We start from the raw sequence: 17,127 nt of genomic DNA on the forward strand, positions 1-17,127 counted from the left end.
TTGATTGGGGAAAATAATATTAACATTTATTACTAGCAAGATTAAAAACTAAAGAACTATATCTACAATAATTCTACTTAAGTAAGAGTACTATGTATTTACAGAAATACCTCTCCCCCCTTTTTATGAGTCCAGGAGGAGAAGCAGTCTCTTTCTCCATTCTCAGAGCTCCAGGTTCTTTTCAATAACTCTGCAGTACTTTAAAGATCTTCTTCTGTTATCTCAGGACGACAACTCCTTTTAGTTGCAGTTGGAACTCTATCTCTTTTTTGTCAGCCTCAAGGCTGGGCCTACCCCCCTCCTGGGTTAAGACCGGAGGCTGGGGGGTTACCCGGGCCCTGAAGGTCTTCTCTTCCATGGACTGCAAGGGGACACTTGCCTGCCATGGATCTTCACCACAGAGTCACAGGGGATAATGGCTTATGAGTCCACCTCTGTTTCCTGTGGGGATCCCTCCCTACTGGAGAACAGTCCTTGATAGACCTCTCCGACATGGGTTTAGCATGGATCCCTCACTTGGATCCCAACATCTTACCCGAGCCGTTCTCGCTCTGGCATAAGTCTTGTCTCTCTCAGGGTCACAAATTTCCAGCACTAGCACAGATCTTTCACACAGATCCCAACATTCTACCCGGACTGTCTCACTCCAGTGTAGGTTTCCCTCAGGGTCACAAAATCTTCAACAGGACTCTGCTTCAGGTCTCTCATAAAGTCTCGGTTTCCTCATGCATCAACTTACTCCAGTGTAGGCTCTTCCACGAGCAGTATGGGGGTCTCCTCACCCCAACAAACTACCACAGGTGGCAGGGATTTATTTTTCAGTCTTTTCCCTGCTGAACGGAGAGAGCGAAAGGGGCGAGAAGCAGCCCCCCCCTTCAGACTTGTTTTCTCTCTCCTCTGGCTGCCAGCTTTGACCTTGGAGGTCCCTTATCTCTCTGCCGGAATTTTTTCTGCAGCGTTTCTCGTCCAGGCTTTTCTCTAAAGTTTTTTTTTCTTCTCTACTCCGTTATAGGAGAGAAAGGGGGTTTCAGTGCCACACCTGCCCCCGGCCCAGGACCGGGGGAGGAGGAGGCCTGGCCCCCACCTGGGGCCCGCCACCTCTCCTACATGGCTACTACTCCCAATTTCAACTGCGCAACAGCCTTCTCTTCCGTTTTTCTTAAATATTTAATTGGCAAAGGTGTTACTAAAGTTTTGATTGGCCTTTTTCTCCAGAAATCCACCTGAACAAAACCATCCTCAGCCCCAGGGGCTGGCTGGTGGGCAAAACCACGACACTGTATGTTTTGCAGAAATTCCCCAACCAGTGAGAGATTGCAGCACGTCCATGTGTCCACATACCCTCATCTCCAAGTTTCTGAATAGCGTCCTTAAAATCAGTCCGTATCAAATCTTGATTTACATTAAGACCAATTAAAATATCAAACCATTTACCAAAATAAGCTTTTTAAGTAATTATTAAATACTTTTTAATAATAAATTTTGAACTGCCATAACTCTTTTCCCGTGATTAAACTTGAAAAACTTCAAAAGACAATGTAGCTCCCTGGAGCTGTATTGCACTTTGAGGGGTTACTTGCAGATTTTTGAGAGTTCTTTCACTTTTCATGTTTTCAGCTTTGGTGCTGGATATGGATTTGCATCTAGTGTATGAAGTGCATCTTTTGGGTGTTGACTGAAATGCACAAAATATTTGCAGGAAACAATTTGCATGAGGACATTGAAGAAAGCTAAGTTGAGACATAAGAAAAACTTCATAAGAAGTCTTAAGGAGAAGAAAGCCAGGGTTAAATTAGATGTGACCTAAGTGGTATTTTCTGTGGCTATAATTTGGCCTTTCTGCCTGTGAGGCCATATACGGTTCTCATGCTTGCTGCACACAAGGATTGTTGGATAACAGGCCTCGCATGGGCTCTGTTATACAAACAACATCATGTTTCAGCATTTGAGGTGCAAATTAATTTAACAGTTTACTTCAGAACTTTGGCTTCTGCAGAGAAATCAGAATCCCATGAAACTACATGTCTGCAAATTTAGAGCCTTTGATTTTCTTGGTTTTGTAGGCAATGTTTATAAGTTCCAGACTGGCTCAAGGTTTCATGCAATATTATGGCATAAACATTTGGATGACGCGTGCAAAAGCAACAAGCCTCAGGTAAGGTTGTGAAACTTACTTCTACCCACTTTTTCGTGTTTTACAGAAAATCCTTACTAGGAAAACTACCTCTTTTCAATCTCTATGCACACACAGTTCTGTGGGGACAGACATAATTATTTAAAATTACGGAATTCCCACCAAATCAGGATTTGTGTAGGTCTCCCTGTAGGTTTGGTTTCCTTAACAGCATAAAACTGCTACTCTCAATTGCTTCAAGCAGGGTAACATCTTCAGAAGGGGCTTTCGCATGGACAGTGGAAGCAACTATTCTAGGATGGACTTGATGATCTTAGCGGTCTTTCCCAAACTTAATGATTCTATGAGTAATTTACGTTCTCTTCCAGGTACCTGCAAATCTAATGTCATTTGAATAATTTGCTCTCCTACCTGGCGCGACTTCAAGTGCCAAACTGAAGAAACAGGTTATTGTTCTCTGAGGAGGAAGAGGAGGATGGTTTTCCTGACATGAGCCAGCCACAAATATTTCAGCACTTTCCTATGTAACTTGATTCTGGCACAGCTTTTAAAAGCAGAAAGTGAATGTTGTCCCTAGGACCAGCTATAGTCTCATGCACTGAGTGAAAGCAGACAAGTTAGGTGGACAGAAGATTAATCCTGACTCACGCAGGATTCTAGAGCCCTCAACTATTTGTGGTCAGAAACTGCGTGAACTGATAGTTGACCGCAAACTGAGCATTGTATCTTCTGCCTATTCTTTTTTAAATGGTTCTTTTTATTGTTAAGCTGCTTTGTGTGACTGAAGAATATTTGGCCCATGTTGGGTTTCAGTTCTTTCTAATGCACAGAATGATTGACAGTGTTAACTTGCTGCGAAGTGTCAATTAGAATAGAAAATTGTGGAACAACATTTTTATAATCTAAGTGCACTGAGTTTCTTGGCAGAGTGGCCGCCTCAAATTTTGTATCAAATCTCTGGACAATTCTGCTGTTCACATTTGAGCTATTTGGGAAAAATGTATTTTGGCATAGGACAGTTGGATTTCTTTTCATTCAGTTATTTTACTCAGAAATGCCCTAACAACGGATTTAAGGCTGTTTAAATTTGCATGGTGCTAAGGTTTGTCTTTCATCCTCTTACTAGAGGCGTAGTTTGGGTTTTTTTAATTCACTCTGAATGTTGTTCATCTTAAATACCTTGGTAGGGAGGCAGGTAACCTTATGTTATGTATCACATGGTCCAGGCTCCTCAGAATGATTCCATATCATTGGTTCTGCTCTGTCTTTCTGTGGATGTCTTGGCTCCACTCAATTCCAGTTGCAACTTTAGGACATTAGTACTGGCAGATGGTACTGCTATTATGAAATCACGATGGCAGTGAAAGCCAGGGAAGACTGTCTAACAGTGGAGCAAATACGAAGAAGCCTCCCCACCAGTGTCGAGAGAACAAAAAAAATAGAAGAATACACCTGAGCCTTCTCTGAAAGAACTGTCCCGACATCACTGTGTCCCTGCTGTGCCCTCGCACTCCTGCACTCAGAGTCTTATCTCTGTTCGTATGGTAAGTTCATCACTTCTTCTGTTTGAAATTCTTTTGCCATAATGCATCAGTATTCAGACTTCATCAATCACCAGAAAACCTCTTCTGAGTTTCCTAAGATTGCCTAGAGGAGAAATTGGCAAGCCAAACCTGTAGCTTACAAACGAGGAACAATATGGAAGTTAGTTTAAGTGAACAGAACAAGCTCCCTGGCACTAGCAGGATGTATTCTGTGGACTTGCATGACTTTCTAAATTTTTGTTTTGAAACTTCTCTAAAAACAACAACAACTACAATACCTCTACTCTTAAATGTAGGTAAAAAGTAAATCTTTTGTTCTTTTAAGAGTTCCTTGTTACAATCCTGAAAACCTAGTACATACCAGCTCTTCAAGAAAAACAGTTGCTGATGACAACTGCATTTAGATCCTGGGACATGTGAAAGTGTATGTAAAGTGGACAAAGTTTATTTGATAGCTCAGGAGATGTGTGAAAAGAGTGATAGGGCAAAATATGTTTATACCATTTTTTCTCTTTTTTTGCTAAGTTAAGACAACTTTGAACTAGGTATCTGTGAGGGCAGAGCATCAAATGCCATTGGAGATGGCGTAGAAGCTTTTGAATGCAGTAATATCCTGTCACCAGTAAATGATTTCAGACTAAGAATATGATATGGCCTGAATTATTCTGCACCTATGGGCTTTTGTGATTAATTATCAGTGAGATTACTCACGTGCCCTGACTTTTTAATGACTGTGCCACCTATGACCATGTGTTCTGTGTGCTGTTAGTATTCATAGTGTTTGAACAGTGCAGAACAGTGACCAAAATGATGACACATGAACCAAAACAGAACTGTTCAAGTCAAGAGGGTTTTTTTAAGTTACTAGTAGCCCTTTCCCCTTAAAAGGGAATGACCTGCTCTGTCTTCAATATAAGCTAAATTTAAACTGGGACACTTATTAGCATAAAGTGTACATACATTAGAAGCATGTAAATACCTATTCATTTCTAATGTGGAAGTGAACATCATGAGGGCTTGTGAGATTTTTTTTCCAGCATATTGCAATTGAAATAAACTAATGTTGTAATGATTTTCAGTTATGTTTAACAAGCCTCCTTGGAAAGAACAGTAACTGCTGATTGTTATGGTATCAATAGAAGGAGCCTGCACATGCTTAGAATTTAATGGCTTTTAGAATTTAAGGGTTCCTGAAATGTTATATATGTTATTGTATGTACAAGAGGTAGAGTGTTCTAGCCTTCAAAAATACACTTTTACTCAAAATGACAAACTATGGAGCTCGCTGGAGAAGTTACAGAAGTGTCCGTTTTCACTTGCTTGTAAAACAGATTCCCAAGTAGAAAGGAAGCAGCCTTGGCTCAAAGTATGATGGGCCACCAAACAGTGTGACAGGAATGAAAGGCAGTATTTAGCAATGATTCTTATAATCAGTCATTTGTCACTGTCAGAAGATGAAACTGTGGAAAAATTAAACCCTTCAGTACTACTCAATAGTCAAACTCAGATTGTACTCAGAACCTTGGAATTTGGAAATATGTCAGAAGTACCTTGAATTCCCACACACAACTGTCATTTGAATGTAAAAAGCACTATACAGAAGAAAGATGGACATAGCAAATAATAGTTTTACACAATAGTCAGGTTAATATTTTCAGTATAGCACAGTTGTGAAATTGCTGCACTGTGTTGAAACATTCAGATTCATGGCAGTGTAAGAATACTACTAAACCATCTTAAACCACTTAAAATTACTTTTTAAGGATGAAAAAGTCTGCAGCTGCTGATTAGAGGTTTTATGGTGTCATTTGGCACCATTTGCTGTTATCTGGTACTTTATGGTTAATTGAAAGCTGCTATTGAAATACACTATATTGCCTATCGGGACTGATTATTACAGCATTTGCACAAAAAGTACCACAAACCATACAAGTTTTTCTCCATCACAGAGAGAATAACTGCAATAGTTATGTAAAAGTAAACATTATGTCATAATTACTGTTTTCAGAATTGTGAAGATATAAAAACTGTAGGTAATATTATTTATTAAACGTGCAATTTTTATGTATTTCAGTGCCAAAATGCATGTTTTTCCAAATAGCACTAAAACGAGGCAAAGAAACTGGTTTTCAAATTGAGACTTACTTGTCATATTATAATGTAAACCAATTTCAACATTTTGATTTGTTTTGTGTGAAAACTGTTGCACTGTTTTTGACTGTATTTTCCAGCAGTCCACTGCATGCCATTTGTGTAAAGGATTCTTTCTATAATTCTTGTGAGCTGTCTACCCATAAGAACCTTGGCATTGGAATCTAGGTTTTTGGCAGAGTATTTTGTTACCTCAGTCTTGTATCAAGTTGCTGTGTTTTTCAGTTTGTTACATTGATAATGATTGGTTCATTAATTAAATACTTTAATGTAAAAAAAGTTTGTTTACTTCAACAGCAGTTGGATTTGGTTGTAAGTTTAAAAATGTGCAGAGTATGTATGCTGTTAACAATAAAATACTCAGAAAAAGAATAGTAGAGATACAGAAGGAACATTTTAGCTCAAAGGCAGCAATCATGTTTTATTTGTGAATGGATGGTAATACAGTTGAACAGGTTTTAGAGTGCATAGTGTGTAGGCATTTAATAGTATAAATACAACAGAATTAAAATTTCTGAGATAAAAAGGAAAACCCCTCCAAATTTTCAGGTTTTTCAAATGGTATTTGGAAAGTCCAGAGAAGCAGAGACAAACCTAAATTTGGTGGCACTTAAAATTAAACTCAGCAAGTTTGCAGATCACATCAAGCTGAGGATGCAGTGACACATCTGAGGGATGGGGCCATCCTGAGGGACCTGGACAAGCTCAAGCAGTGGCTGAGGCTGACATATTTCTGATGAACAGACTGAGAGCAACCCTGGGGAGGACTTAGGGGTGCTGGTGAGTAAGAGGTTCGACATGCCCCAGCCACATGTGTTGGCACCCAGAAACTCCCCCTGTGCTGGGCTGATCCTACAGAGTGGGCAGCAGGTGAGGAATCTGCCTCTCTGCCCTGCTCAGGTGAGACCCCCGCCCACAGTGCTGCTTCCAACTCTGGAGTCCTTGGTATAGGAAAGATGTGGACCTGCTGCAGCGGGTCCAGAGAAGAGCCACAAAAATGATCCTAGGGCTGGAGCACCTCTGCTGTAAGGAAAGGCTGAGACAGTTGGAATTGTTTAGCCTGGAGAAGAGAAGGCACCAAGGAGACCTTATTGCCACTTTTCAGTACTTAAAGGGGGCTTATAAGAAAGATGGGGACAGACTTTTTAGTAGGGCCTTTAGTGATAAGAGAAGGGATAATGGTTTAAATCTAGAAGGTTGATTCAGACTAGATATAAGGAAGAAACTTTTTTTGATGAGGATAGTGAAACACTAGGTTGGTTGGCCAGAGAGATGGTGACTGCCCCATCCCTGGAGGTGTTCAAGATCAGGTTGGATGGGGCTATGAGCAACCTGATCTAGTGGAAGGTGTCCCTGCCCAGGGTAGGCAACTTGGACTGTGTGATCCAACTCAAACCATTCCATAATTTTATTATTCCATATTCAAGGTAAATAAGCTCTGTATTATGACTGGCAAAGAAGGTGCTTTAATTTCTGCAGAAACATAATTTCATTTGCCTGAGGACAAATTAAATGTTACCTAATGTGAAGATGAGAGCAAAATAGACTAATATAAAATCGCTACTTTTACAGCTGAAAAAGAAAGCATATATCCTTTCCCTAAAATGGACTCCTTTTCCTGTTATCCCCCAGAAACAGGAAGAGTATTTAAAGACTTTTTTTATTGCTTGGTAGTCTTAGAAATAAGTTGGATCTAGACAGTTTTCCTCCAGGTCATGTCCCATGTTTAACTGTAAATATTTTATCAAGCATCAATAAGTGTCTCTTGTATTTACCAAATGGTTCTTTTCGCTAATAGCATCAAAGTGGGAAAATTGATTGGAATTATTCTCCTTCCCATAGGTAACAGGATAGAAAATACACAGAGGAAAGAAAGGAAAAAAGTTAGAAAGGAAAACCAGCAGTCACAATATCCAAGACTGACATTGTTATGGCATCAAATTGCAGGGGGGAGAGAGGACTACTTTCTGCATTGCAGTATTTCACTATAAGGTAACATACTTTTGTCATACGACACCCAAAGATGAGTACTGAAGAGCTCATTAAATGCTCATTATGTCCAAGCCTCTTGTCTTGTAACCTGGGAGAGAAAAAACAAAAGGAAATATCAAAGAACTTTGTTCCTACTTTAGATGCCAGGCTGTGCTTGGGTATGCAAGGAATGGCACTGTTAAATTGCAATTAATTTCTCTTCTGAAATAGATAATGGTGTTGTGGTATTTCCATAGCTGTGACCTATTACTCTGGAGATTTGTTTATCAAATTTGGAGAATATACCAGACCTTTCCTTGGGGGGGGAGGAGAAAAAAAGTCAAAGTTCACGTCTCAACAGACCTCAGAGGTAAGAGCAAGTCAGATAAGCACATTAGGAAGGATGAAAACACCCATTTTGCGTCAACTAAAACACAGTTGTGCTTAGGAAGTGCAGATAGTAATGAATTGGAGGAAGTATCCTTTATATTTCTGGACTTCATCTGTAACCATGTTCTTTCTGCCAGAAATCAGCTTTTCAACTTCAAGGAAGAATAGACTGGAGTGGGGGTTGAGTTGGGGTTAGGGTGTGTTCCAACTGATTAATTTGCTTAAAAGACAATCCATGCTTTGGGTTGGCAAGCATGATGTAACAGAATATAAAGCAAACAAGCAAGTTCAGAAAACAAATAGATTTCTTCTCATATCCATATAGAGAAAAATCCATCAAATTATACAGAATAAAAGTAGCAACCAACCATCTAGATAAGTTATTTTATGTATAATTTGTTAATTGACACCACTGTCTTAATAAAATAAAATAATTTTTGAACACAAAAGAACGCTGCTAGAACCCTGGAAATGCTGAAAGTTATTTGTAACAAGTGGTTACCATTTCTTGTAATAGTACAAAACTACAAAATTGAGCCTGTCTGACATGAATATATGGTTTGTAGAACATAATGTCATACTCTCTCGCAGAGCAAAGAGACAAAAAATGGAAAGCAAGGAAAGGGGCAAGTAGCTGGTGCAGAAAGGTGAAGGTTTCCAAAAAAAACCCACAGAACACTTTGTTTTAGATTACAAGGTGTTCTTTGCTGCTTTCAAGTACAGCATACTTGGAAATCCAACTAGTGCTGTCTGCATTGTTTAGCAGTGCAATTGTTTTTATTCTTTCAACAAAAGGGAGAGGGGGAGGGAGTAGTTTTTATTTCACCTACCAGCCTCCAACAGGGTGCATTTGTAACTGCCGAAGAGACTTGATCTTTATATCCTGAAGGTGAGTTTCAACAAGCTTTTTCTTTTTCCCTGTATATATTTATGGAAAGAGAGGGGTGATGTGGAACACACATAGACACGTTTAAACACTCTTGGGCTTATGCTGAACTGCCCAACTTTGGCATGTACACATGGGTGTAGGGCTCCAAGATCATCAAGTGATGATTATGTTTGAATTTAAAACTTTTCTAATTTTGCTGAATTTTTTAACTGAGAAAAGGGGGAACAAGAGAAGAAAGGGCCTTAAAGTTGCAGGGGAAAGGGGGTTGATGTTTTTATTTTTCAGTTATTATTTTGTAAATCTTTCTCATGAGCTAATTTCCTTGCCTATGCTTTAAGGTAAATGGGCCAAGTAATTCTTTATGGTTTTAAGTGAACCCTTTGGTCTCCTCCTTACCTGGCTCTGAACTTCATTGTTTATCTTTCACCTTTTACTAGGCAGAACAAACAGAAATTCACAGTGAACTTTCTGTTTCCACAGAAACACTGGAAACTTGTCAGTGTACTTCAGGATGTTTTTTAATGTAGCCCAACATTCCCCTCTCTCTAGTTAATTAACGATTAATGTAGCCACCAAGGAAAGCTGTGCCAGGAATGAGGTACGTATTGGTACAAAGTCCAATTGGCAGTAACTTGATTTTTTCCTCGTTATTAATACTGAGTCACAAAGAACCAGACTGAGACACCTCTTGCTGACTCCTGCTCTTCCTTCAGCTTAGTAAACTCCTGATATCACAATAGGGGCCAGGAGAAGAGCCCTCGTAGAACGGAAATTTCAATGAAGAAACTGGAAGTCAAAGGTGAGTACAGAAGTTTGGAGTAACCTCCATCTGTGAGGTGACACAGTTGCTTTAGAAAAGGAAGACTCCAGGCATGAACACAAGTCCTCTGGAAAATCCATATGCAGTGGTGGCCAGGGCAAATTGATGCAGCTCTGGCACAGGTTTATGAAAGTAAATGTGAGGTCCTAAAGGTGAAAGACTTTTTCTAACAATTTTTTGATTTTTGTTAGTATTGATGGTTGGGTGGTTTTTTTGATATTCTTTTCTTAAGTAACTGACCTATATTATAAGCCCTTTAAGGCTCAGGTCCCATAGACCCTGAGGTCCAGGCCCTGACAGCAGGCTGTCTCAGTTGTGGTCTTGCATTGTCCCTTGGGGACCCTGAGGATCAGCTTCTGGGCTTGGTCTCAAACCTGTCTCATCCCACAGATTTGTTGGGTGGTCTTGGGTTCTGGGCCGGAGGGAAGGATGGTTGGCCATGGCCATGGCCATGGCTGGTCCTGCTCTCCTCACCACAGTACCAAGAGAGTGTGTCCTGGTAGCTGAGGCTGCTTCCCCACCAGTTTCTTCCCCTGGAGTCCTAATAAGAGAAATTGAGAGGTTTTTCTCTCTAAATAGCTAATAAAGCAGACAAATCCAGCTTGCCTCCCCCTCCCCTCCCCCAAATAAATTATTGTATTCTTTTGCATGTCTCCTCACCTAGTCTGCACCTTCATTTAAGTTAGTGTTTATGTTGGCTGTTAATACAGGTCCACCAGCCAAGCAGGTGTTGATTTAAATTATACCCATCTACTGTTTCAAACTCCTGCTGTGGTAGATTATTTTTGATGTGATTAAATACAAAGTTTTATTTTCTGGTCTCATAACTGTGAACACAATTTTTGTGTTGATTTTTTTTCATTATAAGTTTAAAGAGATAATCTTAGCAGGACTAAGCTTACCAAAAGCTCCTCCGAGAAACACAAGGGGCTATTTAAGATAAAACACATTAGGTTACAGTTGATCTAATGGGAAATGTTTAAATCCTGATCAGAGAAATCTCCAAGTCAAAGTTTATTCAGAGAAAATGACAGAAACAGAAAGCAAGCTGATTTGTTGTACAGGAAGTTAACAGAGTCACGGGGTTTCCCACAAACAGTCAAAAGCACTAGTACAATTGTAGAGGAAGCAGATGGGGAACATGTAAGGCTGTGAGGTCTCTCATTTCAGTGGAAGCAGAACTGGAGCATTGGAAAGCATGAAGTACTACACAATGAGGCTTGAAACTGTGAGTAAATACACTGTCGTTTGATTCCTCTGATGTTCAGAAGTGCATGATTTTGTGTGTTCTAGTGAAATACCAAGGCTGCACATAACAAACATAAACTCCATTTTTTTTTCACTTTATGTAACAACTGAAAAATGCCGAGGTGTTGCCTTAACTATTCCAGGCAAAATGGGTGACAGTGTTTTATAAAACTTCACTACAACAATTATTAAAAGCAAGGTTCTTTTTTTTGGTGTGTGAATAAGTTTCTTCAACTTTATTCATACAACACAGGTTGCAGTTAAACATTGTCTTCTGGTTTCTTCTCTGTGCTGCAAGTAACCTAAGCAAACAGAGAAGGTCCAGAGTGGCTAACTTATTTTAAAATTCCTCTTTTGAAGAGGAGAGATATTTTTCAGTTTCAGAACACAGGAAATATTTTCTGCAGTAACAGAGACCACAGCAATATCAGACAAGCGAAACTGCTCATTTGCTCCATATTGGAATGCCATCTTATACGAAGTGAGGCTTTGACGATATATGTTCATTTGAACAAAGGACAGTACAAAGCAGTACAATAAGTATCTCTTAACTCCTTGCATATAATCCTTTTTCAGAATGACAGTGTCTATTTCTGGTGAGAAATTATTGCTGTGACAATAGTTGAAATGCTACATTTTTTTAAAGATCCTGTCCCAGCTGAAAAAAGAGAAACTTAGTGTTTTAATCACCTAGTTCAGTGGATATCAGCTAATGGTTGCAGCCAGTGGATTCCAAAAGAAGTGGCCTGAAAGAAGCCTGAACCCAAAATCATATTTCATATTGGGGAACTGATGCCATCCCTTTCTTGAAAAATTTGTGTATCAACTAATATACCTTTGAACAGGTCAAAATGAAAGACAGAAATGGGATGGTGCTCAGTAACCACTGGAGCTTACCAGAAACTAAATAGTTATTTGGTGAGTAGGTTATTTAAACAGAGTATATGGATCTCTGTGTGTCTCTGTAGTTTGTATAGACTTCTAAGTCCGTGTGTAAAAAGGACTTAATTGTTTCTTTAGTGTCCCTGTTGTAAAGTTTTACTCACAGTCACCTTTCACGCCCTACAAGGCCCCTGGTTTCTAATACAAACGCTAGTCTACTATTTTCCAGATCAAGTGGTTAATAGTGTTGTTGGCATGCTAAAACTACCGATTGTTTGAAAACAAGCTATTGGGATGAATTTTGATGATGTCCAAATTGAGTAAGGTATACATAAAGTGAAGAGAAACAATAGCAGAAGTTTGTTTGTACATATAGTTCAAAAAGGAGCGGGAGCTTGTTTCACGTAGGAGACCTGTGAGGCAAGAGAACATCTGAGTGAACTTCCTGCTTTGCATAACTTTGTACATTAAACTAAGATGGAGACTTCTGTGCAGAGGTATATACAGGAATCACTGTCTTTGCATTGGCTAGGCAGTAGTGGTCTTACGAAAGGTAGAGTGTATTTTAAGATTTGGTCTTTATTGCAGGAAGAGACTACTAGTTTTCTGCTATTTCTTAAATTTTAAAAATGCAATTTTCCTCTAAGTTTCCCAGGCCTAATTTAACAAGAATTATTCAAGCCATATTTCTTCCTGCTGTAAAACTGACTGTTGAAAACATATTTCACCAGAATAGTGTAATGATTTTTTGCACTTAGCATCTGTATAAAACAAGGAAACGAACAAACCTGGATCTTGTATTTCTGCAAAAAATCATGACAGACATTAGAACTTTTATTATCACTTTGTTTCATCTCCCCCTTTAGTAAATTTGTCCCATCTCCTATGCAGTAAATCATCCTCCACAGAAAAGTTTCTATCACGATGCTCTGTTTTTCTCTACCTTCCTCGGTCCCTTTGTTTTCTCTTGGATGGGAAGACTGGATCCAGAAACTACTGTACTTTTACAACTTCATTGAAGCTCTTGTCCTCTGTCCTTGTTATGTGTCTCTCAACCTTCAAACCTAATCCTGTCTCTGCTAAGAATTCTGTTGAATCTCTACAAAGAATTCTGTTATTTCTTCAAAGAGAACACTGACAGATAAATATTACTTCCAAAGGGGGGAGAGTGGGAAAAAAAAAAAAAAAAAAAAAAAAAAAAAGGAAAGCAATTGTGGGTGAAAAAACAAGAACTAGATCTTGAACTGACTTTCTGTGTTGTTGTTGGCTTCTTTTTGTATATTTTTTCCCTGAAGTTTTCAGGAAGCATTTTTCAATCTTGCTTCCTAATTAATACTCTTATGGGGAAAAAAAAACAAACAACCAACAAACACACTCTTAAATATTCTTTCTCTTACTTTTCTACTAAACAGTATGTGACTAATTGTAAATGGTTTCCATCCAAAAATAGGGTATTTCAGTGCAAGCTGATAGCTGATGATGCAGTCCTACTTTTAAATATATTGTATCTTTTCTAGGCACATACCACTCTCAAGGTCCTACCTAGCTACTAGTGAGCTAATGACAAAATGCATATTTGAGTTTTACTGGTTAATTGAGGAGGCCATGTTAGAAGTATTTAAAGCAGATGGAAATACATCTTCAGACCTGAGTAACATTAAAGTTTGTGAGCATATAGAAAGCCTATTCTGCACATGACAATTTGCAGAGAGCAACACAAATTTTAACTTTAGAGAAGGAATTTTTACATCATTCAGAGTAACTTCTTCCATCCTTTGACGCCAAGAGAATGGAAAAGAACAGTTGAACAACATCTTGGATTTTCAAGGGGAGGACAAAACACCTATTGATGGTATATACAACTGTTAATGATTCTGATACATTGTTGTACATGCCACATTGTATCACACCCACAGCGCTAGTAGAACTAACAAGGTTTCATAGAATCATAGAGTGGTTTGGATTGGAAGGCCCTTAAAAGTCATCTTGTTCCACCCACTGCCATGAGCAAGGACACCTTCTATTAGACCAGGTTGCTCCAAGCCACGTCCTACCTGGCCTTGGACACTTGCAGGGATGCGGCAGCCACAGCTTCTCTGGGCAACCTGTGCCAGAGCCTCTCCACCCTCACAGCCATGTCCCATCACTTCCCAATATCCCATCTAACCCTGCCCTCTCAGTAGGAAGCCATTCCCTCTTGTCCTGTCCCTCTGGCCCTTGTCTGAAGTGCCTCTCCAGCTCTCTTGAAGCCCCTTAAGGCACTTTGAAATGCTGTAAGTTCTCCCCAGAGCCGCCTTGTCTCTAGGTGAAAACTCAACTCTGTAGCAGAGGTGCTCCAGCCCTCAGAGTATCTTCATGGAATTGCCTGGACTCACTTGAGCAGGTTCACATCCTTTTTATGCTGAGGACCCCAGAGCTGGATGCAGTGCTCCAGGTGGGGTTTCATGAGAGCAGAGCAGAGGGGGAGAATCTTCTTTAGATTCAGTCTAGGACACAGGCCTTCTGGGCTGCAAGTGCATTGTCAGGTCACGTCAAGCATCTTGTCCAGCAGCGCCTCCAAGATCACCTTCTTAGTCCTGCTGAAATCAACTGCCAATTTAGAACTGTGGTCTGAGACTTAGCATCTTCAGTGGCAAAAGCAGTTTACACTTAGGTAATCTCAGTCACCTTATCAAATGAAAAGATCCCAGTGTTGAATACCATAGAATCCTAATAGGCTCTAAAACACACTAGGCTCTGAAAACATTTTCTTTGTGACTTGGTAATCAGGACACTGAGAGACTGTGACAGGAGCACTCCTACACAATGGAAAAGAATGCAGTTTGCGTTCACAGCACCTTTCTAGGAAGAAGAGGTGAAAAGATAATTCTGTAGTTTTACAAACTTCTCAGAACATCCAATGATAAAGTAGGTGGGTTCTCTTTAGCGTGAAGTTTCTTCTAGGCCTAAAAGTGATTCAAATTACACTATATTACCATTACTGTATACGAAAACAGCTGAACCTGCTGCACTGAGCCCAATTGTAGACTAAAATATAACAAAGCTCAGAATGAGGAGGTGTAAGAGAATGTCTTTTCCAAACCTTTATGAAAAGTCAGCTATTCATACTAGATTTTGAAGTATCAAAACAGTAACAATTGTATTTAAGAGAGAAAGGTCAATACAAAACATTACTCCCTTTAGGCAAATCACTAAAAGTGCATTTTTTGTGTTTTTGTTTTGTTTTAGAGAAAGTGAATTGAAGACTGAGTATAAAAGTCTGTTAATTTGCAAATTGTAAAATTCAGCAATGATACACTGTGGAAAAAAACATATTTGTGCTATTGTTGCATGTATTCTTATTTTTACAAGCATTTTAATCTGCTATTGGAAAGATCTTCGACTACCAAATAGAATAACTACAAAGATCTTCCCCCAGACAGCAACTGCCAGTCCAACAGGTCACCTTTGTAGGGGGAAAATTGCTCGAAATGCAATAACACCATTAAAAGATAACAAGACTTTTATTATATCCCCATACTTTGATGACAGAGAAAGCAAAGTGACTCGTGTGATTGGGATTGTTCACCATGAAGATGTGAAACAGCTATACTGCTGGTTCTGCTGTCAGCCCAATGGAAAGATCTATGTATCAAATGCAAAAATTGATATTCACTCAGATAGATTTGGATTCCCTTATGGTGCAGCAGATATAGTTTGTTTGGAACCTGAAAACTGTGATCCAACACATGTATCAATTCATCCGTTTGCACATGGAAATATTGACCAGCTGCCAAGGTTTGAAATTAAAAACCGCAAGGCTGAGCCCTTTTCTGTTGACTTCACCGTGTGCATCTCTGCCATGTTTGGAAACTACAACAATGTCTTGCAGTTCATACAGAGTCTGGAAATGTACAAGATTCTTGGAGCACAGAAAGTGGTGATCTATAAGAACAACTGCAGCCATCTGATGGAGAAAGTCTTGAAGTTTTATATAGAAGAAGGAACTGTAGAGATAATTCCCTGGCCAATAAACTCACACCTCAAGGTTTCCTCTAAATGGCACTTCTCTATGGATGCAAAAGACATTGGCTACTATGGACAAATCACAGCTCTAAATGACTGTATATACCGTAACATGCAAAGGAGCAAGTTTGTGGTTCTTAATGATGCTGATGAAATAATTCTTCCCCTTAAGCATCCAAACTGGAAAACAATGATGAGCAGCCTTCAGGAACAAAACCCAGGGACTGGCATTTTCCTCTTTGAGAACCACATCTTCCCAGAAACCATCTCTACTCACATGTTCAACATCTCGTCCTGGAATACTGTGCCAGGTGTTAACATATTACAGCATGTTCACAGAGAGCCTGACAGGAAAGATGTTTTCAATCCCAGGAAGATGATAGTTGATCCACAAAAAGTGATTCAGACTTCAGTCCACTCTGTCCTACATGCCTATGGGGACAGTGTGAATGTTCCCATGGATGTTGCCCTCATTTATCACTGTCGGAAGCCCCTTCAAAGAGACCTTCCCAGAGAATCCCTTGTCAGGGATACAATCCTGTGGAGATACAACTCATCATTAATCATGAATGTTAACAAGGTGCTATCTCAAACCATACTGTAAGTTCAAAAGTGAAGTTAAACCTCAGTTTGAAGGAGGGAAAGTGGAGAGCCACCCTTACTGGGGGGAGGCAGAGGAGATTGATTAAAGATCATGTTACATTTTGCAGTGATTTAGGAAAGCAGCCCTTTTATGTACTGCATGACTATATATGCAGTTGATAATGTGAACTGAATCAATGTATCCAGGCAAGAGATTTTCAAAATTGAAAAAATTATTTGGTTCAGAAACAGTGTTTGAGGCTTCAGTCTGCTGTATTCTAATGATATTTACACATGATTGGGAAGTACCTGATGACACTGTTATATGTCTTTGCAGGAAACTGGTGTGACATAGCTCTTACCAAGGATGCATCCCCTTTGGACATACACCTTTGGCTTTCAAAGTGAACTGTGTTGGGTATGCTGCAATTTGAAGTGTAATAATGAAATGTAAAGTTGTTGCAATAGGCATTTAATGCTACCTTCTCCCCAGCAATAAATGCATTGTATG

The 17,127-nt window shown here is 39.5% G+C and overlaps 2 protein-coding genes across 7 annotated transcripts in view; both read left to right on the plus strand.

Annotated features, from left to right (window-relative positions):
* The window catches only part of RALGPS1 (Ral GEF with PH domain and SH3 binding motif 1), an 88,938-nt gene extending 80,887 nt beyond the window's left edge, over positions 1 to 8,051 (plus strand). For 5 of the 6 annotated variants that reach the window (XM_050320061.1, XM_050320060.1, XM_050320064.1 and 2 more), the window contains 2 exons: positions 2,064 to 2,155; positions 2,503 to 6,108. In XM_050320061.1, the coding sequence (XP_050176018.1) occupies positions 2,064 to 2,155; positions 2,503 to 2,532 (122 nt within the window). In that variant the 3' untranslated portion in view covers positions 2,533 to 6,108. Of the gene's footprint in view, positions 1 to 2,063; positions 2,156 to 2,502; positions 6,109 to 6,378; positions 6,610 to 7,671 lie in introns of those variants that run through there. The other variant, XR_007629442.1, reaches the window with a different exon arrangement.
* A 1,843-nt stretch (positions 8,052 to 9,894) lies between these two features.
* On the plus strand, positions 9,895 to 17,093 carry LOC126642435 (uncharacterized). The gene is made up of 3 exons (XM_050320068.1): positions 9,895 to 11,127; positions 15,258 to 16,634; positions 16,954 to 17,093. The coding sequence occupies exons 2-3, from the start codon at positions 15,319 to 15,321 to the stop codon at positions 16,964 to 16,966; spliced, it is 1,329 nt and encodes a 442-aa protein (XP_050176025.1). The 5' UTR covers positions 9,895 to 11,127; positions 15,258 to 15,318; the 3' UTR covers positions 16,967 to 17,093.
* Positions 17,094 to 17,127: the final 34 nt, after the last annotated feature.

The sequence above is a fragment of the Myiozetetes cayanensis genome, unplaced genomic scaffold, assembly GCF_022539395.1.
Source record: "Myiozetetes cayanensis isolate MyiCay16 unplaced genomic scaffold, myiCay2020 scf23, whole genome shotgun sequence".
Taxonomy (NCBI): Eukaryota; Metazoa; Chordata; class Aves; order Passeriformes; family Tyrannidae; genus Myiozetetes; species Myiozetetes cayanensis.